Raw genomic sequence first — 23735 nt, 5'->3', positions numbered from 1 at the left:
ACTAAACTCACTCACTACATATACATGTGCATATGCTCGCACCTCCGTTTTAGTACAATTTAGGCCTCGTGGGAAACATGAACTAGGGCTAATGATACTTTATCATTGTATTACCCTGTCATACAAAACCTTAAACAAATATATCTAAGAAGGACCATGCAAATTCCGAATATTTGCAAGTCTAGATTACCACTGTTTCAGGTTTCATTATATTTTGTCAGTCTTTTAATCATTTCTGAAACTTAATGTTAGTCTATCAATGTATGTATTGAAATAGCCATCAAAATGCGTCTTAGTGTGCATGGGCATATGGAAACGAACTCTACGCATAGCTTGAACCAAGTTTCAACTGTAAGGAGCTTACATTACGTCCCGTCATCGAGGTATGTAAACATGGCTGCCGATAGTTGTGAGGTCGAGTTCAACAGACTGAAAGTGTTGATCATGCCGCAACGAATTCAAAAACGTCGTTTGGAAACAATTAAAATAGCAGCTAAGAAGAGAGGCGTGAATACTGTGTGCGAATTGAGGTATGACTTTTGTAAATAATTGTCATAGATGCAGAGATAAATGAGACGTGTGTTGACAGAAACTCGTCTTTTGTTACATTTGACGTAATAACATGATGGCATGTTAACACGACACTTTATAATACGTATACCTGTGCTGACCAGAAACATTTCATAGTTTATCCTGATTTATCTGGAATCGTTGGCTTAGATATATCGTGGCAGTTTTACTTACTTAGAGAAAGATTGTGTGTCAAAACTCTACAAGCCGGAAGTGATTTTTGATGCTCATCCTAGCAGACGATTGTTTTCAGCACACTCAGATTCACGTAGCTGACTTGATCCACATGCTCACTTTCAAGTCAGGTCCTCCACTAACATACTATGAATGTAGGTCCTTAATGTACACCAAAGCAGAAATGAAATTATGTGATTATTGCTCATATAGTTAGATTCACAGCCTGTATAATACTTTTTGAAAATATAGCAACCACACATCCCAGTGTTTGCCCAGATGCAGAAAACCAGCGTACTTCCACAAATTATCTCAAATGCTCTGTGAATTTAACAGCTTGCATCATTGTTGCATCAACTGGACCCTAAGTTCAGATGACTTAAATTTGTAATTTGCTGTTGTTTAAGACTAATTACTATTACTTAGTGTTGGGTTTGCAAGTTAATTGCTCAGTGCTGATGAAATACCTGACCTGCTTCACCCTTTTTCACTTTTAGATGTTTATGAAACATTCACCAGAGACCATATAATGGATGTTACATGGTCTGAACGATCACAGTTGATGTCTTGTTGAAAGTTCAGTACTGAAATTGACTCCCTAAAATGACTCCCTAAAACATGTCCATGACTCCCTCTCATGGCACCAGGGCGTCATTGGGACTCCTAAATTTTGTCCTGGGCAAACACTGTCTTCCTACACTGAATGAGATGTCATTGCAGTTCGTCTAAAAATGTCAAAGACTAACTAATGACAAACTACTCAGTTTTTCAGTTAGATAAGCATTCAGTGTAAGATGGATGTGCATACAAGGCTGACAAAACAGAAAAAATGTGTATTGAACAATGTACAAGATGTGACCGGAAATTTGCCAGATACTAATTGAGATTTGGGGCATATTTGTCTTTCCTCATTCACTGAAACTACACCACGTACATAATACATCCAAACTATTGTCTTTAAAAGTTTCATAGAAGAAACCTGTAGTGTCTGAGCTCAAAATTAATGTGTTGTTCATATTCAGTGCTGAAGTGACCCATGTTGTGACTGAGTTTGAGACCATGGAGCAAGTTGTCAGAGCGTTGAAGATGGACAATGTTGCTTCACTTGGCAATGTGGAAACTGTCTCCCTTAGATGGCTCACTGATTGCTTCAAGGCAGGAAAAGTCATCCCAGTCACAGAAGAATATAGGCTCAAGCTTGAGATGTTGGTAATGACAAACATAACAATGTTACAGATACAGATACTGTATGGTGTAAAATTCAGTATGGTTGCATGTATGTCTTTCAGGATTGTCTTAACATGTGCACATTTCCTACTTTTAACCTTTGACTTGTTTTATCATTAGAAGACCAGCTTGATGTACAGAAATTATAGTTACTATCAGTTTTAGCAGAACAGTTGATTTGCTATTGTTTAAGAAGAAACTGAAATTGATGCCTCAGGTAAGTATTCAATTGAAGCTGTATATGTGTGACATGACACCACAGATTTTCATAGCAATTGTGATTTTGTGATGATCAAGATATATGTGAAATACATCAGCATGAGGAAAAGAACCACTCGAAAAATATATTCCAGTTAATTCAGCTGTTTGAGGAAACCCCCAAATGATATGCCTGAAGGACATGACTCGGCACATCCAATTGACCTGTACGCATACCATGACCGTATTTGATATGAGAAATGCTGATATGTTTCCTACAAGACATACCATGCTGTGTTTCATAGGAATCATCCCAAAATGGCAATGAAGCTGATGACAAGCACCCCAGTTTGCTGCCAGAGTGGGCGTGTCAGAGAGCCACACCTCTAGAACATTACAACCATCGTTTAACTGTGAGTATAAACTTTCAAACTGTTCTGACGAATCTTAGTGTATGTGTCAAAATGTCCATTAATCGTCCACTGTCATTTATTTGTCAGTATTAAAGTGATTTTGTTATGATCCCAATATTTTACCTGAATGCCCAGTAAAATCAAAATCATTTATGTGAAAGTTTGTGACTAAGCAATCTAACACCATTGTGTCAGAGTAGAACAGACCTACATTAATATTTCGAGTTATCTGAGGTTTGACATAACTGCAAAATGATGAAAAAGAAAACAGAAATGAATTATTGCTCACAGCTCAATACCATTGTTAATCTGCAACTTTAGCCACTAGTCCAAAGTTCAATAAAATACTTTTTGGTCCAGTCAGTTAATGATAGTCTGTATAAAGAAAGCTAAAATCTGCAGAAAATGATGTTAAGCACCATGTTTTACAAGCAGGCTAAAACATTTTCGGCACAGATTGCATTATGTCAATGGAATATGGCAACGTGATGTATGTTTTAGACTGATATCGAGACTCTACAGCTTCATTCCGAGTTAAGAGATCAGGAGCAAGACTACAGCCGAGCATTGGCATTCCGTCGTGCGTCATGTGTGCTCAAGTGTCTGCCCTTCAGAGTTACAGACATCTCACAAATCAGCAACATCAAGGATGTCGGGGACCATGTCAAGAGAGTTGTAAAGGTTGGAGGGCATCTGCTGTCAGTTACTGAAGTCTTTACCTTGTATTATGTTTTGTAGACTGTCATATTGGCTAGCGACCAGTTATCAACAACACCTGGCTGTAGCGCTTGTGAAGACAGTTTGATTTTAGCCAAATTAAGCTGAATATCTTTGTATGTGTCTTGCATAAAAGAAAACAGAAAACCAAGTTTGAGTACAATATATTATATATCAAATATTACATCTTCCATGGAACAAAACAATTTGACCTATATCCTGTAAGTTTAAACTGTAGTAATGAGGAATGTCATGAATGACATGAATACTTTTAATTTTACAGGACATCCTAGAAGATGGATTTTCGTCAGAGGTTGATGAGATGAATAACAATGCATGGTTTAACAAGATGAAGGTACTGAAGCTGTCTCCGGTGGTATGATTTTGACTGGAGGACTGATGAGTGATGGCCTAGTTGTTATGGTATTTTACCTGGCTGGTTGTGTGTTATCAGTGCACACCAATGAATTGTTGCCCTCTTGTGGTGGGGCATGGAGTTGGTCCACAGATGGTAACATCCTTACTTTGTCAGTCTGTAGTGGGTTACTCAGCATCCTGTGTAGGGGATCAGCATGTTTATATGTATCTGAGCCAAGTAAATCTCTGCTCATAGTCTGCAGCCCAGAAAAATCTGTTTGTAGATGGGTAAGTACGTTGGGTCAAGTCATCACACAGATGACATCCTAACCTTACCGGCATACAGATTGAGTTGTCCTCTGTGGTCATGAAATTAACCCATATGGAAATTAACCTCTAAGGTCATGGAGTTAACATCAAAGGTTATGGATTTAATGTCTGAGGTCATCAGATTTCTTTTTGGTCATGGAGTTAACATCTAAGGTAATATATTTATTGTCTATGATTGTGGAGTTAACCTCTGTGGTCATGAATTAACCTGTATGGCCATGGAGTTAATGTTTGTGGTCATGGGTTTAACCTCTGTGGCCATGGAGTTAGTGTTTCTGGTCATGGAGTTAACCTCTGTGGCCCTGGAGTTAACTTCTGCGCTCATGGAGTTAACCTATATGGTCATGGAGTTAACTTCTGTGGCCATGGAGTTATCCTGTATGATCATGGAGTTATCCTTTGTGCTTATGGAGCTAACCTCTATTGTCATGTGGATAAGGTGTCATGTGTTGGGTTGAGTGTGCTCTTATTGACTATGAAGCCCAGAGCGTGCTGTCTGTTGGTGTATGTAGCAGAGGGTATACTGTTCAGTTCTCATAATGGAACACTGTATTTACAAGCCCTGAAGTGCTCTGTCTTGAGTTGGTCATTGCACACATGCAAGGAAACAAGTTGGACAGAAAACACATCCAGTTCTACATCTTATTGTCTTAACTTGTAGGATGAGCTTTAGAAATGGATTCCTAACAGATAAACATGTTAAACTGAAATGACTTGTGAAGATTGTTTGCCAGTATGGGTATGATCTACTCCAGCTGTTTACTGGTGTTTTTGGAGTCGGCCCTTCAACAGCCAAGAAGTGGATCGAGAGAGGCTGGACATCCATTCAGGATGCGGCGGAGGCCGAGGATTTGTCCAAAGACTGGAGAGTCAGATGGGGTGAGTGTCTGAGACATTTGTCTTTGTGCAACATACTGAGGGAAAGACATAAAGGATCACCGAAAAAATCACCTTTATTATTTTCCAGTTTGTCATCACCATATTGCCACTCAAAGCTGATGAAACTGGAAAATATTAAAGGAATGCTTGAATATTCCGGTGATCCTATATTTCTTTCTCTCAGTATATTTCACACGTTTTCTAAACAAGTGAAAAGCTTCTTGACAACTTTGTGCATGATCTTGATAATTGTCCCTTCAGTACCAAAATAGGTATGTCAGTTGTAACCAAGTTTCAAGTGGCTCTTTGGCACATGAGTGGTTAACTGGGTAAAAACAGTTTTACACATACACAGAAAATAGGCCACAGCCACTGAAGGACCATTGTTTCCTGATTGGCTGACATAACAATGGGTGCGGCTTGTGTTGCATCATTGTGTTCATTTGTGACCACTCGCCCCTTTCCGTAACCTCCAAGAAGACTTCTTCCGCATTTCATGCTTGTTATACGTAAAAATGTGACAAACCAATCAAAACATTATTAATGGATGTAGTGCTTTGATGAAAAGTAATCTTGACTACTTACATTGTTTATGGCATTATGTTTTAAAAATCAAGAAAAATATAAACTGTCAAGTTGAAAGTACTAAGAATGTAGAATTGTCCTGCCTAATGCGAAGTTTGATGGTGAGAGATTCAAATATGTGTGTTTGTTGACATAACAACACTAGCTCTCACTGGTCCATCTCAGTGTTTGTGTACGTGCGTTTCCAACAGTTTCGGGAAATTTAATTATAAATCACTAGGAGTTTTAAAACAATAGTATTTCATCTGTATAACTAATCAATGTTAATCTTTGATGCAGGGCATACATTTTACATCTCTAGGAATATTTTAGCCTGATATTTTGGAGAGGTCATTCATATATTTTTAAGCAAATTCAGTTAAATTTCCACTTGGTGTATGACAGCAAAGTTACACAAATGTTCACTTTGAGAAATATTTTAAAGTCATTTTGGAGTTTCTGCTTTGTGATTTAATGTAGCTTGTTTTTGTTTGTTTTTTATTTTAAAAAAATCTGTTAGCATATTCGATAAAATAAATCTCATTTGTAATTATTAAACTCTTTGTAGAAATATCAATGAAAATATAAGGTGGGCATGTGGTAGTAATTACGTTAGAATATGTCTTTGACAAATGGGTTTTTCTCCTTCTTTTAGGTGTATCAAGGAGGTTTAATTAATTCTTTAAAATAAATAAGCAAAAACAAGAAACAGCAATACAATTTATCAGTACTATGGTGATATTAAGTACCATTGGAATCAAACAGGAATACATGTCCCCCTCTGAATCCGAGTCATTTTGCACCCAAGTAACCAGAACATTAATGTAGCATTAACAAAAACTCAAGTGTGTTAGTGATTTGTATTTAATTCTGCACTGAACAGTATTCCAGTTACTATTGTTGATTATCGGAGGGCTTGTGGTGAACGATTATCGATATTTCCATAATATGTACATCTGTCATGTAATCACAAATTTTAAGGGTTTTTTCCCTGGATTTTCTCATTAACGTGTATTTTATAACTAATGCTGTCATGCACTGAAATGCACAGGAAAGACTCTAGAATTGTATTTGAACAATAAAGTTGTTAAAATTTTACAATACACATAGCCTTACACTGTTGAGGGCATGTTTGTTTGTCGTTAATATTTATTAAATTTAGTGTTAGTTTACTTCATTCAATTGTGTTATACTAAGACAACAAAATTCTGATTAATCGAAAATTTGTTAATCAATAATTATTTTGAATCCAACTTTCAATCGATTTTCGATGATTTACACCAGTGGAACACCACTAGCAGTTGTATCACAACACTACTGACCGAAAGTGATGCAGATGTTAGATGCTTATCACTTAAGTAAAACATGGTGAAGGACAGGTATGGTTGTGACAAACCTAGACAACATAACTACAATGACGTGGAGTCAAACCTGTGAAAATTGGCATAGGTTGTGCCTAGTGGAAGCAGTAACACCAAGGTGCTTTTATGTGCTGCAGGGTTGGCATTCCATGAGGAACTGCAGACAAGGGTGGAAAGACCAGAGGCTGATAACTTTATGTTCATGGTGAGAGCTGAAGCCCAGAGGATCCTGCCAGGCACTACTGTTGAACTTACTGGCGGATTTAGAAGGTACAGTCGTCTGCATTGCTTTTGATAACAATCACTGGACTGACTGGTTCTGGCTCAGTTATTGGCAGCAGTCATAGCCTAGAGGTGAGGATCATTGATAGTCAATGATAGTCAAGACATTTTCCAGACGTTGATGTTGTATATTTTGGGTCAAAACAACTTGTTCAGAGCTCCAGATAAGGTGAGTATTTGTGTATTTTACTCAATAAAAATCACATTTACTCAATTAATTACAAATCTGGGAATTAAAAAAACACATGAAAATTACTGAAAATGCAATAGGTCTATAATACCTTGCATACTTTACTCAATTAACAAAAGTGGCTTGCGTATGATAATTCGTCGAGGCGCCTGAACTCTTCTACAGCTTTAGCAAATGTCAAATGCTTGTATATAAATATGCTATTACAGACAAAGCAACTGTCAGGAGTTTACTATAATAGTCGTGTCTCTAAAAATGGCTTCCAACTATTTGGCAATATTAGAGTTATTAAGAGCATAGGGCTAGTGAGAAACATTTTTATACACTTAAGAATGCTAATTACCCAATAAGGATAAGAACCCCTGTGTAAAAGTACTCAATTCTTTACACAAGTGGGAGTATACAAAATGCTAGCTACTCCTCAAAAAATGCAATTACTCATACATGAACAGACATGGGAGTAAATACCCAATTGCTTGAAATATTATATGGAGTTATGCTTGTTGTACACTATATTACTTTGTCATACATAAGCATATGTTTAGGAATAAGATGTCCCACTTGAGCAATATGTCAGTATCTCATGTGTATACCTGTGTCCAGGGGGAAGAAGACAGGCCACGATGTGGATCTACTCATCTCCCACCCACAGGAAGGAGCAGAGGTGGGGCTGTTGCCACGACTACTGAAACAGCTTGAAAATCGAGGACTCATTCTTTGTGGTAGTTATGAAAGGAACTCTTTTACTGAAGATGTTCTCCGACAGGATTTTAAACTCAGTCAAAGAGGACAGTTAGATCATTTTGAAAAGTGGCTTGGGATTTGTAAATTTCCAAAACAATTTGCAACCACCCAAAATGGACAAGATGTTGTACAGGAAGCAGCAGGTATGACTCCTAGTAGTAGCAAACTTTCTGGAAGTATGGAAGAGGATTATGAGCCTAAGGCAAAGCTACGGAAACTTGGTTGTATTGACAAATGTCCACGAAGTGTTGCTAGTGAGGAGAGAGACTGGCTTGCCAGGAGGGTGGACTTGATTGTGGCACCGTATAGTCAGTATTACTATGCTCTGGTAGGGTGGACAGGCAGCAAGCACTTCAACAGAGACCTGAGACTGTACGCAACAAGGGTGTTGGGGATGAAACTCATGTCTCATGGACTGTACAACATCAGCAAGGTATGATTAGTGTTGGTAATTGATATTACAGGGCATCATTGGTTTAACAGAGTATGGCAGATCGGAGTAGTGTTTGTACCACACATCCTCGATAATCTCCAGGGTATATGTTGCAATAAATTTCTACTGTACCCTGGATGCATCTACAAGCTTGACCAGATGATTTTATTACCTCCCTTTGCTGGCTTTTTATCCAATCAGGTGTCTGTGCAGGGATGTTGAACATACCAATCACAACTTTTGCTTCTCAAATTATCCAACAGATTAAACTGGGCAACACAAATGATGCAGAGGTACTCTAAAAGAGGTAGAGGGAGTTCTTGCTTCTATTTTTTTAAAGTTTCAGACCTGTCAATTTGTATGATTTCCTCCAAAATCCTTCATGACTGCGAGAGCTATCTTTGTTAACACTGACAAGCTCGGTTTCGTCAGCTGTGAGAATGTTTTTCCAGCAAAGGGAGGTCATGAAATTATCGGTTTGAGCCATAGATGCATCCGGGATACTTTTAGAGATTTATCACAACATATACCCTGAAGATTATCGAGAATGGGCATGGGTACAACAGGGCAATGGATCTAATTACATGTTTTTTGAGTAACGCAGGGTCGATAATACATTTTGGAAAAGCATGACACAGCAGGAATGCTATTGAAACAGGGTGCTTCATATAACAGTAATGTTGGTATATACAGTGAGACCTGCAAACCCCGCCTTACAGGCGATTTTCATTTAAAAAACAATGTCTTGTGTTATTAAAGTAACTGTCTATAATGGATATTCAGTTTCCATTTAGGAATGGGAAATTTTACAAAGGAACTGACTAAATTGACACAAAGTTGACTCACTTATCCACCGAAGCTTTGATCTTCCGCTGATTGTGTGAAGTGAGGCGCAAATGTCCCATGTGTTTTAACGCGAGACAAGGTCTGCTTATCCGAATTAAGGACGGATCAGCAGGGTATTGGTGGTGATTAGTAGCCGTGTTTGTCTTTCAATGAGTGAATTGTGATTGACAAATATGTACCAAATGACCATGCTGTTTTGGAAGTGATTGTAACCCATTTCAGCAACAAAGCCTGGATGACAGAAATCCTAGATATCCGGATATTCAGTTGTTCGGACAATTTTCACAAAAACGAATGTGTCCATCCGTATATCCAGTGTCTCACTGTAAACTGTAGTGTTGGTTTAGAAGAGTGGCTTCTGAAGTGACATTTGTGTATTGGTATTGCAGGACTGTGTGGTACCTGCTGGTAGTGAGAAGGAAGTATTTGACAACATGCAGATACCTTACAGGGAGCCAACACAGAGGAACTGCTGAGTCAGCTGATACAGCCTAAAGTCAGGGATTATTAAACTCAGGATTAATGAACATTCCCACACAAGTCCCATACATGGAAATTGTGAGGGTCTAAGGTCTCCCATTGTTACATCATATGAATTTCAGCAACACATTTTGCATCTATTCTCATTTTGCACGTGCAGGTCACATTGTTGTGTACATGTATAGCAGTTACTGAATATTATCATACAACCAAAGACTGTTTTTAGAATATTTGGAACTGAAATAACTTTTTTTGTACTATTATCAACATTGGTGCATCACAGTTCATTAGAATGCTTGTTATAATAATATATTGTGTAGCGATCAAGTAATTTATTGTGTGGTGATTCTACACTTTTTTAGCCATCAGTGTAGTCATGGTCAAATGCTGTCAGTTATTACTCGCCCATGGATATTGCACTAGTATAATACTGCTAGATGTGTGACGTCATAACGCTTTTCAGGCATGACATCACAATGATAGTGCCACTGTAGAAATGGTATTAGACCTTGCTTGACTCACGGAGAGCAATGAGTCATCACACTGTAGGCAATTTCACCACAGTTTCTAATAATTTGTGATGGAGAGTAATAAACAGAATACTAAACTCTCTTTCATGAAATACCATTTTTATTAAACTTGTGAAACATTTAGTATCAAACTTGCTTTTGCTCATTTGATACCAAATCATTAACTCATTTAATAAAGATGGTATCACCTGGAAGGTCGTTTAGTATCCTCTGTATATTTAATGGGTTTTGTCACAGTAATAATACAAAGACAGATCAGCCAGTGATATGCTAGTAATTGACATAGATATGGATCCCATTTTATAAAACTATCACAGTCTCATGAACCCTTGAAAATCCAGTTCAGATTTGATCCACAGCAACCCATGCTTGTCATAAGAGGTGACTGAAGGGTTAATGTGGTCAGGTTCAGTGACTTGGTTTACATCATTGTATTCCAGTTGTGTAGATCAATGTTCATCCTGTTGATCACTCGACCATACTCACATATTTACAGGCCAGGGGTTCAAGAAGTAACTTGTGCTGACTAATTTTCCACTTGCCCTGATTTTATGACACAATGTTTGATGTTAATGTTTACTGGACTAATTGTGAAAGAGTGATAAATTTCAAAGAATGATAGCTCTAAATTACTATTATTGCAAAATGTAATAGCTGCATTATGAGCAGTTATGAATTGAAATCCAAGTTTATTTGCAGTTTGAAACCATAAGTGGAAACTATCTAGTAGTCCATGGACAAGAAGGATACCATTATTTATTTGCCCAAAATGAAAACTGACTTGTCCCGGGTGTTAGCCAATGCGATTTTTTAACGCCTGCAGACTACCACCATATAGCTGGAATTTTGTTGAGTTTGGCATTAAACAACCATCCAACCAAGCAACCGCCGACTTTTGTTAACTATGGGATGTGCATCACCACAACCCTGAAGACCCTTTTATCATGGAGGGCTGAATGTGATGTCAAGGATAATGATTGTTCGTGGTCTATCTACACCATATCCTTGCTCAGAAGTTGTTAAGGTGAACAGTCTGACACTTGCTTTCCTTCTACACTGCACTGGTACTAAGAGTGTTCAAAGTAGGCAGTCATTCACATGCAACTTTGCAGTCACCGACTGTGTAATACCTGACTTTGCAGTCACCGACTGTCTAATACCTGGCTTTGCAGTCACCAACTGTGTAATACCTGTTGAAACTCCTTTGTTTAAATTAATTCAGAACCATTGAAAAGCAAGCATTATGGCAAGAAGCAGAAAAAGAAATAACACAAGTATCAGAGTTAATATGTGCTGCTTCAAAGTATGAGAAATACCTGTATATATGTTTATAGTGAGTGTGATTTGTGTTGTTATATACCTCATGTTCATATGTATATGAGACATCTGTGATAGTGTGTTTCTTCTGTGATAGTGTGTTTCTTCAGTGATAGTGTGTTTCTTCTGTGATGGTGCCTTTCTTCTGTGATGGTGTGTTTCTTCGTCTTGAAGATGCGATGATGATCATATTTATGGAGAAGCATGTACAATGTAAATGATCACAAACATTCCCCCCAACCTCCAATCCAGATGCATGGCTTAATGGAGATGTGCTCTTGGGATTAAAAGTGTGTATTCCGTCTGGGTTATTATTGAATAGTTGCAGTCAGAAGTATCCTTTTTTGGCAAATGTCTTCTATATCTACGTTCATCTTGTTTAAATGATTACCAGTAATATATCCAGAGTAGACATGGTCTTCAGACAGTGCTTGAAAGAGGCAGCTAACAGGGTATGGTTTGGCTCCTTTACCTGGTTGACAGTCATTGTATCCCAGTTGCATAGATCGATGCTCATGCTATTGATCACTGGATTGTTTGGTCCAGACTTAACTATTTACAGACCGTTGCCATATAGATTGAATATTGCTGAGTGAGGCGAAAAACTCACTCATTCTTAAAATGGCAGTATCAGGGCGTGTGATGAACAGGGGAGATAAGTCTATTCATGTACAACTTCTTTATTGCAATAATATTAACACTGTTATCTTACAAGTGAGTTAATTGTTCACTTAGTAATCTTCATAAGACGCTAATTCCTGTATCGGACGTACGGTTTACAGTTAGCTGACGTCACTGTATTAGCTAACATACGTTTTGACTATAAATACTGCATAGGAAAGAGTGGTTGGATATGGTGGTGCTAAGCAGGCAACCCTGTTCAGATTTCATAACATAATGAACTGAATAAAGATAAAATGAGATAATTTCATATCAGTGTGGAAACTGGTTTATCAAATACTCCAGCGGTGATGAGCCGCTGGTGAGTCTGTAGTCCTTCCATGGAATGTGTCACTGGGTCCGTCAATTTCCCATTCTGAAATAATGGAAGTAAACCATTCTCAGTTGAGTGAGTTGAGTTTTTCATCGCTTTTAGCAATAATCCAGCTCAATATCACGGCACGAAATGGACTAATGCCCATGTGGGCAATCGATCCCTGGCGTTCACCCGTGACGAACCAACGCTTTAACCTCTAGGCTACCCCTACGTCACATGAAAAGAGAACAGAAATATAGTGTGCGGATATACAAAAGACTCGATCGCGAGGCCCTTAAAACACGAACATGTAGCACCTGGACATCAGATCTGAAGTATCTGTAGGTGCAGGCAGTTATCTCCCGACAACTTTTTCGCGTCTGACATGTTCGGGGTGTTCGGGTGGCCATGTGGGTACAGTTTTCACTCCTCACAACGTAAACCTTGCTTCAATTCCAAGCACGTCCGGTGTCAGCCGTGTTCATATTGCAGTAGTGCTATAAGCGGCACTGGAAACAATAACCATGCTACAGAGCTTCAGTACTATCGGCTTCAGTATCAGTTCCCATATAATGATATCTGGTCCACCCATACCATCTCCTATGTATTCGCCTACGTCCCCTGATATTATTGTGGAGTTTCTCCTGCACTGTCCCATCTTGTCATATCGTGGAGCAACGTTGACGCCATCCCACCAAACCATTCGTGACCAACTCGTGCTATTCACCTACGGAATGCCACCAAACCCGTGATCCTCGTGATGCCGTTATCGTATTGGTGCTGTACCTAAGGGAGTTTATATTCAAGTTATATCATGGTGTGTCTGCTTAAAGTGGAAGGAAGGGCCAAAGTAGCCCAATGCAGGTCCCTGGCGTTGGAGGAACCACCAGTGTAGGTACGGAGTCGGCAGTAGTGGGATTCATAAGTTGCTAGTGTGCCTTAGAGGTAGCACAGTACAACGAATTGCAGCGCTGTAGACGACTGATAATTTTGTGCCCCAAAGGGTTATTAAGCTCAATGTTATATTTCTTGTCCAAACACGAAACATGCATGGAAATATAACAGACGTTACACAACACTCACTCACGCATGCACTTACGCACTCACCCACCCACCCACTCGCTCACTCACCTGTTGCGGTTCATTGGTCTGGCCCAGTCTCGAGAATCGCCTCACAAAGGGAAAGAGCAGCCTCTCATCTCGCACTGGCTCACAGGAGTGTTCTGACAACAGCCAGATATATTTTACCCATTTATTGCCAACATTTGTCAGTCAAGTGACATGCATCCTAGGTTGCTATTGTTAACGAACATCAACAAAAGACTTGACTGACCGTAGCGGCCGCGCTGAACTAAATCAGTCATGACAACGAGAACATGCAAATATGTTTATGTAGATTTATAGATTTAATATTTTGAGAAAAGGTATATATTTTGAATATTAATATATTCAGGATGGCCGCGTTGTGTCTGCTGATGCCAGTCTAAACAACTCACTTGTCGCCAGGCTTGCCAGCAAACCCACTGAAAACGCCACCAGACATCCAATCGGGGCATAGTACAGGTAGGAGATGTTGTAGAGGGAGTTGCCACCAATGTCGACGACGTTACCAGGCACCGAATTAGGGAAACTACAAAATGATACATTTGACACCATTAAAGTGACTGAGTTTAGTTTTACGCCGCTTTTAGCAACATTGGCTCGCCGCTTTAGACACTAGGTTACGTCATCGCCCCGACACCGCCAAATTAGGATATAGTATTCCACGATGAGACATCTATTTAACGTTTCAGACATTTTAGCCAACTGAACACACATGCCATTCTGCAGCGTAGTTTATTTAAAGTAACATTGTGTTTACCAGCAACTCTAGCTTTTTCTCACTTTTTTTTTCAATCAGAATACCTGAACATGAACGCTTACATGTATGGGTAATTGTTTAAAAATGCGTTTCTTTAGCTGTCCATTATAAATGGTTCCCTGCACTTTTGGAAATTACATATCAATTTAGATAAATAACTATGTAATAGCATGTCAGTGTTGCCAAGTGACGTTTTATATCAAAGTATAGACCATTTAACAGACCTATGCCGTAGATTTACACGGCTCTAAAGAGATTTTATTCCGTAGAGTTGAAGTGAGATTGACCATCAATATTTAGATACGTACTCCTCAAAAGCTGAATAAGTTTTACGTTTTTGTAAAAATGATACTCAGTTTCATTATGTTGATGACTGTAAATATGCAGCCCACAAAAAGGAATTACCGGTGAAAAGTGACGAGAACGAAAGATTTTTTTATGAAATTTGGTCAAGTGATTTTATCATTTGCAAGAAGTTACGATTAAATCTGTTAAAGTTAAAGGTCACACGCAACGTAAAACACAACTTTGCAGATTCTGATTGCTTTCGGTATGCTTTTACCGAAACAAACCATCAAAAATGTCGTGAGCAGTAGTCTAAACTTGGTTGTGCACACAAAGAAGTAAATAATCTACTTGTTACTTTTTAAAAAAAACTTGTTGATTGTGATAAGCAGACTCAATGTCTGGTATGCTGATATTTATTTGTCTGCTTGTCTGTCTGCTAATGACAATATGCAATGCACAACTTTAGTCACTGACCACATGCAATTAACAGCTATCGGGCATAAACAAAGAGCCGGCTGAGCGTGTCGGCAAATGAATCAGTGGCCAATGAAAAAGCTGCGTTACACTTGAGTGCACGCCCACCTGCTCTGACTGGGTTCGGTATCGCGGCAGCTTCGTTCCGAGGGAGGTACAAAATATTGCACTTTTGATTTGCGATTATACGCCTATAATTGTGTTTATTTCTTTTTTCTTAATCAGCAATGCATTTTATATATTATGAATAAGTGATAACTGTTTTAATTATTTTTGATGTTTTGGTTGCATGTGACCTTTTAAAACCCCGTTTGAATCTGTTCCGTGTAATGTATAGCTCAATGATACAGAGGGAAGGGAAGTTTCACCTTGTGGTGATATCTGCGTGGTTGGTGTTGTTTCTGAACGGGTCAGGGATGTACAGGCTTGTTACATTGGTTGTATCCAGAACACGACAGGAGTTACCAGGCGCTGGTGGAAGTAGTACAGGTCTACGCCCGTACATGACGCCGCCGAGACCTATCCACAAGTTCAGCATCAGAGACACAACCATGCCTACCGCTGCGCCCTGTGGATGAATGAGAATGCTTTTACGCCGCATTTGAAATATTCCAACAATGCCATTGCGGCTGACACTAGAAATGAGACTCACATAATAATATGCGGAATCGAACCGGGGTCTTCGGCATGACGGGCGAGCGCTCTAACCACTCGGCCACCCCCCACCGTCCCGATGGGTACATGTTTGTCAAATATCTGTCTGATGTATACATCGGACATACAACATACTTGCCTACTTTACGTGAATATACACCATGGCGGTGGGCCGGCCACACATGAACTTTGAAGGTGATTCGATGAGACAACTTGAGACAGAGCTTCCATTCATCACATTATATAAGACACTTAAAGGTCAGCCTCTAACCGTTATATTTCCCCACGGGATGGCAGCACCCAGGAGGAATACGCCCAGTATAGGACCCGAACAAGCTCCAGAAATTGCCATTGCGGCCTGTAATAACGAACATATAATCACATTGAGAAGTTACGCACTCTGACTTACGACTCACGGGAACGAAACAACTTCAAATTTCTTCATTTACATTCATATCAGAAGTCTTTATCAATTGGTACACATTTCCGGTCAATAATGTACACTGAGATTGTGGATTCGAACTGGATGACTGAGTGAGTGAGTTAAGGTTTTATACACACAGACAATATTTCAGCCATATAGTGACTAAAACAAGCTATAGATTTATAATGATTAAAATATGTTATGAACACCTGTCAACGAAGGTCAATAAAACAACTTAGTCTAGATTATCATAGATATGTAGGTAAAACTAGTAAAACTAGTAATTAAATCTAAAACAGTTTAACTGTAGAGGACGACACAATATGAAAACAGGCTGTGGATCACCAACAACTGAAGGCCGAACTGGGACTCCGTTAGAAAGGTACAAGAATCTGTCCTTCATTGTGAAAGTGTAATCCCAAATATAACATGTACCAAACAGCAAAAGAAACGAAATGTTCGAGAAAAAAAAAAGAAATCTCATAAAATTATATATTCATGTCTATGTCCTCTGTTTAAAAACCAGTCAAAAGGCCACAGTAGCGTTTCTTTCGCTGTTCTGCATATGTTACATCTGACTAGTTTTCTATAAGTGGCATTGTGTATTCAATGTATAGACGTTGTTTGTTTGTTTGTTTATTTGTTCATATCGAAGGTGCTGACCTGGATGACAGTGCCGGGCATGCTCCAGGCACCGAAGGACAAACACACACTAACACCTCCATAGAAGAACACTGAAAGGCGCAAATAATAATATCATGCAATCAATTACTATAAAATAATAGCCAGCGTCATCGCTGCGAAAAACCAATCCAATAAACGTGCTATAAGTATGCAAATGAGTTTACCAATCTGGAACATAAGTTGAATCTCCATGTATCGTGTCAGTGTCCGATTTCTTCTTTAACTAAAGACGAACATTCCCAGAAAGAATTCATGGATGTGTCCCTGTATGTGAGCGATTATACAGACAAGTAATGTAATACATCATTTGGCACTATATTACATATGGAATGGTTTACTCAAACACTATACCAATACGCTGTTTCAATAGTTACGTTATTGAGCTACATTACTTTTGTATTGCTGTTGCGCTTGGATTTGGGCAATATGGCAACTCTTGTCACATGTAAAGTCACGTGAGGAAAGGTCACGTGAGTTGCTGAGGAACATGCATAATGGCCGAAGATCAGATAACAGAGCTATGTTCCTGATGAATGTGTGCGTGCGCGCTTGTGTGTATGTGCGCGCGTCAGTGCGTGCGTGCGTGTGTGTGTGCGTGACTATCGCTAGAATTCAAGAACATATTGTAGTTCTAGTGAAGACGTAGAATCCCCTTTAGCTTGAATCTTAAACATATTGCGTTTCCCTTCAATGTACGTAGATTCCTGTAAATTTAAATCTTACCTGAAATCTTAGCAATTAAGATCTTCCTGTTTTCGGTAGTGTTGTACCGGTCAAACACAGGTAGTAGTAGATCCTCGATGGTGTTGGCGGCAAGGCCGTTGACGAGGGATGACACAGAACTTGCAAGGATATCCAGTACAGTTAATAGTGAGTGAGTGAGTTTAGTTTTACGCCGCATTCAGCAATATTCCAGCTATATGGCGGCGGTCTGTAAATAATCGAGTCTGGACCAGACAATCCAGTGATCAACAACCTGAGCATCGATCTGCGCAATTGGGAACCGATGACATGTCAACCAAGTCAGCGAGCCTGACCATCCGATCCCGTTAGTCGCCTCTTACGACAAGCATAGTCGCCTTTTGTGGCAAGCATGGGTTGCTGAAGGCCTATTCTAGTACAGTTAATAAACATGAACCGAGTGTTCATAGGAGTTATAACATCTAAACGACAGGGAGCTAATGAGAAATATCAGTGAAATCACACACAAAATGATGTCAATCCTGTCATCCGGATATTCTGTGCCCAGAACCAACCAACATAGCCGATGATCGATGCCGCTGCGGGCCCCTATGGAAACAACTCCAGAACAGATACATCACAACCATGCATGGCATTTATGGCAAACTGGCACTCATATAAATGACCGGTTCAACTGGGTGCTTGAGTACATACCTAGGTGTGTGAAAAGCGAACGCCTTAACCTTTAGGGTACCCCACCCTACCGCCACCTCCATGGTTTTAATGAATTTCAAAATATTCAAATAATTACCTGAGTGCAGTACTGAATATTGTCGCTAAGAAAAGGCCCGACATACCCGGGAGGCCATTGAACATTTCCATCATAAAATAGGGGACGAGCTGAAATATAATTGATAGAAAGTTTAAACAAATGCTGTATCGTGACATAAGAGGGTATAGAAACACTGATATATCGACGGAATGGTATCACGTTTAGAATATCATAACCAACACACACACACACACACACACACACACACACACACACACACACACACACACACACACACACACACACACACACATACATACACACACACACACACACACACACACCACTCCCCTCCCCCCCCCCCAATCCACAACAGTACGTGGGTCATAAGATGACGTATGCACGTAGGTCAATATTTTAGACTCCATTAAACTGAGACATGTAAATATGTTGACATGATGGCCGGTGATGTAGACATGTTGTTCTGGAATGTAATTCTTTGGACGTGAAGAAATAGGGCATGGTGAATTCGATAACATGGTAATATACGCAACCAAACACGCCTCACATTTTCAAGAAAGCCACGTGTCAAGTAAAAGTATCACCTGGTTTCTGTTCTGGAGGTATCCAGCCTTGAACGGGTCACATCCTTGAACAGTATAGAAGCTGTAGGCCACGAGTCCGAGGAAACTGACACTCGTAATATACACACCAACTGCAATCCCCATGAAGGCGTAGGCACTGTAACGGTTAAGGAAACTACGCATCGGAACACGCTCAAGACTGAAGGAGGAGAGCTAGGTGATCATCAACACCAACAACTGCTGACATCGTCACAGCCTTCCGACTCCGGATGCGGATGTGTGAGGATACGGATCTATTCCTGAATCTGTCCGCCTTCGAACAAATACGTGTACGTATGAGAGAGAGAAAAAACATTTACACTTTCAAACCCACAGAAAAAAGGTTCTAACAAACCTAGTAATACAATCAGAGCGGCACGGGATTCGAACCCGCAAACGATGGTCTCTGACATTCAAGGGACGCAGCTCAACACATGGAAATGCGTTGACGTCTGGGCCACATATCACATCAATCGTGATTGATACAGTTTATGTGTCAGAAACTCACATCTTGGCCTGTCTGACGCCAGGTAGAGCTCCCATTCTCTGTACAGCGGACTGATCGAATGTATACGCTATGAACTGTATGCCTCCTCCTACCACCAGCGCCCAGAAAGAATGACGTACACGCGGATCCACACTGAAACTGAGACAAAAAGGCGAAATGACCGATGGTAACACCTTAATTGACAAAATGCAGCAGAGTTCTGGTTGAGATCTTTATGCTGTCCATCCTTCCACCAGATCTCCTTTACCGAATGTCCATGTATACTGAGAGGTCTTACTCAACAGGTGGGACACGCCCTCCCTCGACAGCTAGGTCCCAGGTCATTCTCGTCCCACCGACGGCATACACACCCTGAAACAAAAACATATCTCTGGCTACTTCAGCCTACATGGTGCAACATATGAAATTTGGTTTGTCTACGTACCGGGCGGACATCTGTCTAAATGTGCAACAAATGAAATTTAGACAATCTATGTACCGGGTGGACATCTGTCTACATGGTGCAGTATATAGAATTTAGTTAATCTATGTTCCGCGCGGACACCTGTCAACATGGTGCATGGAATTTGGTTAATCTTTGTACCGGGTGGACACCTTTTACGTGTATATTTGTTATTGTTCAAACTGTAGGATGGTGGTCCATGAATATTCGAGTCTAAACCTGACAATGTGACTAACATTTCACACATCATACCCGTATGAGGAATCGAACCCGCAACAACGTGTAACCATTGGGCTATCTCACCGCTCATGAATAAATGGGCATAAAGGGTAACAAGCTTAAAGTTAAGATATACGTTGGAGATTGCTCCCAGTGCAGGTATAGTTTAGGTGTCTATATCCAGGCTATACCTTCTGTAGCCTACACGTCATACAATGCCACCGGCAGACATTACTACTTTCCATAATCCGAAAACCGGAAATTGTAATGTAAGTAGGTAACGGTATGAATATCACTGAAATGGACATCAAGTGTTCATTGACACTGTACAGGATGATATATTACCTTAAACAATGTTGCATATAGCCCAACAACCATGACGAGGGCCTGAAACACGTCCACAGCGACCACGCCTTTAAGTCCACCCTGTGTAAATGCAGAACATAGACGGACGCAAATGTAGCAATAAAATAATGATCTAAAGAACAGTGAATAGCCATCACTCTGTGTTATTTTTCATATGATCAATGATGATGCATAATAATCAGTGATAATGTATAGTAATGAGTGATAATGTATAATAATCAGTGATAATGTATAATAATTAGTGATAATGTATGATAATCAATGATAATGTATAATAATCCATGACCATGTATATCAGTGATAATGTATAGTACTGACTGGTAATGTACAGTACTGAGTGATAATGTATAATAATCAGTGATGATGGATACTAATCAACTCACAATGGCGGTATAGAGCGTTGCAATGGCCCCCACTAGCAGCACCGACACCCACCATGGAAGATCAGCAACTGCGGAGACACAAACGTCTATTTTATTTTATTTGTTCATAACTCTTGCTTATCCAGCGAAGCACATTCCATTAGATGTTAAAGAAAATATTAGTTAAAATTTCTTAATTGATCACTTAACACTAGTGACGTCACAAGGTGTCACCATGAATTTATATAATTATAAATTTAAATATTAATTTCAGCAAGGCTTAAGGTGCCCATTGTTTTCTATATTATAAACAACATTCACATCGTGCGTATGGATTTCAGTAGCCGATACTTTCATTCCTAGGTAATAGTAAGGGTGGGATTTTTTGACTGTTCGTGTACCTGTTCTTATTGAAATTGCAGGTGGTATCAAAATCACAGCTGTGTAGAGGATCTGAAACGGTAAACCTGTTTTAAAACTTTTTTGAAATCATACCGAATGGAATCCAATAAATATGTCCGTAAAGAATACAGGTTTTGAGTACACAATCACACAATTACTCTCTCTCTCTCTCTTTCTCTCTCTCTCTTTCTTTCTCTCTCTCTCTCTCTCTCTCTCTCTCACACACACACACACACACACTGTTTCAATTCTCCACCTTCAACAAATACTTACATTCTGCCACATCCCCACCACACAGATACAGCGCCTCAGTACCACGGATCCAAACCGCAGGTGGAAATACTGAATTGATAACGATAAAAGTTAAATCTGTCCCCATTTTTGCCAGGAGTGAGCGGTTGTCGGATAGACATAATCTGTTTCAACAACAGTTCTTCCAACATTCTATTTCACGAGAGGCAGTTAACCGTCGTTATTTACATATCCTCGAGTATATACAAAACGCAACGCTTGAGAATACCAAGTAATGTCAGCCGGAAGAGATTCCGCAGGGCAGTAAAGGTCCACAGTGACAATGATCAGAGCAGAAAACCAACACCGGGTGTTCACCGATAGCAGGAATCATGCAGAGGTGGGTGTTTGTTCCCAGCAATACACCCCCACACCTAAAACTGGACCAGAAAGCCAGTAACCGCTAGTCTGAACCAGACAATCAAGTTAACCAATAGTTTGTTGATCATCTTGAATCCGAAAACGTTTCAGTATGTATTCTGAATAATAGTTCTTTTTCAAATCAACGGCCATGAATTACCAGTGTATGAGGGTTATTACACCCATCCTGGAGGGGGGCCTCCCAAACCGATGCATAAATTTACGCGTTAAAACACTTTCCACATGCGTAAGAAAACTCTGCCCAAAGAGTCAATTATAAGTTACTGTCTTTATCACGAACATATGTTATAGGTTATTGTCATTAATGATACCAGGTGTTCACGAATGGTTAGCGTATCCTGCCCCACCGGAAACACCGGTCATGAACAAAGACATGGGAACCCATAGTTTTATTGCCACAGTACTTCGGACATACGTTTTGTTGCTGATGCGTCAAATCTGGAAATGTTCTCAGAATATTAACTTCTGTTTGAATGTTATAGTGATCCGTCATACCTCATACAAGCTGGACAGCCGCAGTGAATGCATCAGTGGGACCACCATGAACATTGAGATGCCCATCCCAATAGTGCAGCCTAAACCAAGATGCACAATCATGTACCCAGAGGAGAAGCTTTCAGCTGGCATTCCCACAAAAGACGTCGATGACATGTACGTCACTATCAACGACAGCGTCACCGGGATGACGCTGAGACGCCGTCCCCCCAACAAATACTCCTCCCGGGTAATCTTCCTCCTCCCCTTGACGGCGTAATACAGTCCTATCCCCACAGACAGGGACAACATTCCACAGATGACGGCATAGTCAGCGGCAGAGATGGACACCTTCGCCATGGACGATGTTTTGTTCAGGGCTAATTTGGCTACCATCAGCACAGCTGTCTGTATATAATGCAAAATAAACATGCTAGTTTAAACATCACGCACATGTTCCTTTTGTCATCCAAATTACAAACACTTTCATATTGCCTTCTTGTTAATGTAGAACGTTGCTAACAATACAATATGCAGATAAAACATTCAAATGTCATGAATGTTCAGTGATCCTTGATCCTTGCATGGATTGACTTCAACTGACCAAGTGTTCAGGAATGTAGTGTTTATAAGCATGTGTGTTAGTATTCAGGGAACACGACAATGGGGTGTCACATACAAGGTTGTGCAGACTTGAGTGTTACTAGGAAATGACAGTGTCAAACGTCCTTAAACTTTAAACGTTGGATGTTGAAAATTCAGTTTCGTTATTTATTTCGTCATTAAGAGATCATACAAAAAGTCGTCACATATTACGTCATATTCAGGCTGTATTGAAGTTAGACACTATATGTTAGGATATTAGAGAGGACTAGAGAGCATGAAGGGAAATAAAACTGCTGGCACCAGTGTTGCCAACCTTCTAATGTGTACTAGTAATGTAATAATTATGGAAAGTAACAACATAGCTGTCGTGACGTACATTCAATCAATTCACCAACATCGAGAGAATTATGCAGTTTTGCTTCTGTGTTGATAAGTCCCAACTCAACGAATACGTTTGAATTGTGTTGTTTATTATAACAATTCTTGTGCGATCGAACCCGGATATTGTTTACTAGACGCTCTGGGTCAGGCGTGTAGAAAGACAGTTGTTTACTCTAAGCCCGATAGGTTGCAAAACTTTATGTTCAAATTTAGGACTTGCCAAATTTTTAACAATAATAGGCACGTTTGGGTTT

The 23735-nt window shown here is 39.8% G+C and overlaps 3 protein-coding genes across 3 annotated transcripts in view; 2 read left to right on the top strand and 1 right to left on the bottom strand.

Moving 5' to 3' along the window:
- The first annotated feature begins 375 nt into the window (after positions 1 to 375).
- Positions 376 to 12676, top strand: LOC137266027 (DNA-directed DNA/RNA polymerase mu-like). Its single transcript, XM_067801525.1, has 9 exons — positions 376 to 530; positions 1767 to 1953; positions 2475 to 2582; positions 3084 to 3263; positions 3583 to 3654; positions 4742 to 4865; positions 6928 to 7060; positions 7866 to 8439; positions 9675 to 12676. Exons 1-9 carry the CDS (start codon positions 394 to 396, stop codon positions 9759 to 9761), a joined length of 1602 nt encoding a protein of 533 aa, XP_067657626.1. The 5' UTR covers positions 376 to 393; the 3' UTR covers positions 9762 to 12676.
- On the bottom strand, positions 12541 to 22890 carry LOC137266277 (sodium-coupled monocarboxylate transporter 1-like). The gene is made up of 16 exons (XM_067801767.1): positions 22516 to 22890; positions 21622 to 21690; positions 21348 to 21399; positions 20968 to 21035; positions 20564 to 20644; positions 19835 to 19908; positions 19558 to 19695; positions 19032 to 19167; positions 18466 to 18554; positions 17697 to 17815; positions 16953 to 17023; positions 16137 to 16223; positions 15580 to 15779; positions 14085 to 14218; positions 13720 to 13811; positions 12541 to 12648 (listed from the first exon to the last, which is right to left on the bottom strand). Exons 1-16 carry the CDS (start codon positions 22888 to 22890, stop codon positions 12541 to 12543), a joined length of 1893 nt encoding a protein of 630 aa, XP_067657868.1.
- LOC137266039 (transmembrane protein 127-like) overlaps positions 22123 to 23735 on the top strand; it is a 117391-nt gene continuing 115778 nt past the window's right edge. The window contains exon 1 of the mRNA XM_067801539.1: positions 22123 to 22128. The gene's annotated coding sequence lies outside the window, so the exon portion shown is untranslated. The remainder of the gene's footprint in view (positions 22129 to 23735) is intronic.

Source organism: Haliotis asinina, chromosome 15, assembly GCF_037392515.1.
Source record: "Haliotis asinina isolate JCU_RB_2024 chromosome 15, JCU_Hal_asi_v2, whole genome shotgun sequence".
In the NCBI taxonomy this organism is placed as follows: domain Eukaryota; kingdom Metazoa; phylum Mollusca; class Gastropoda; order Lepetellida; family Haliotidae; genus Haliotis; species Haliotis asinina.
This window is presented reverse-complemented; position numbering and strand designations above follow the sequence as displayed.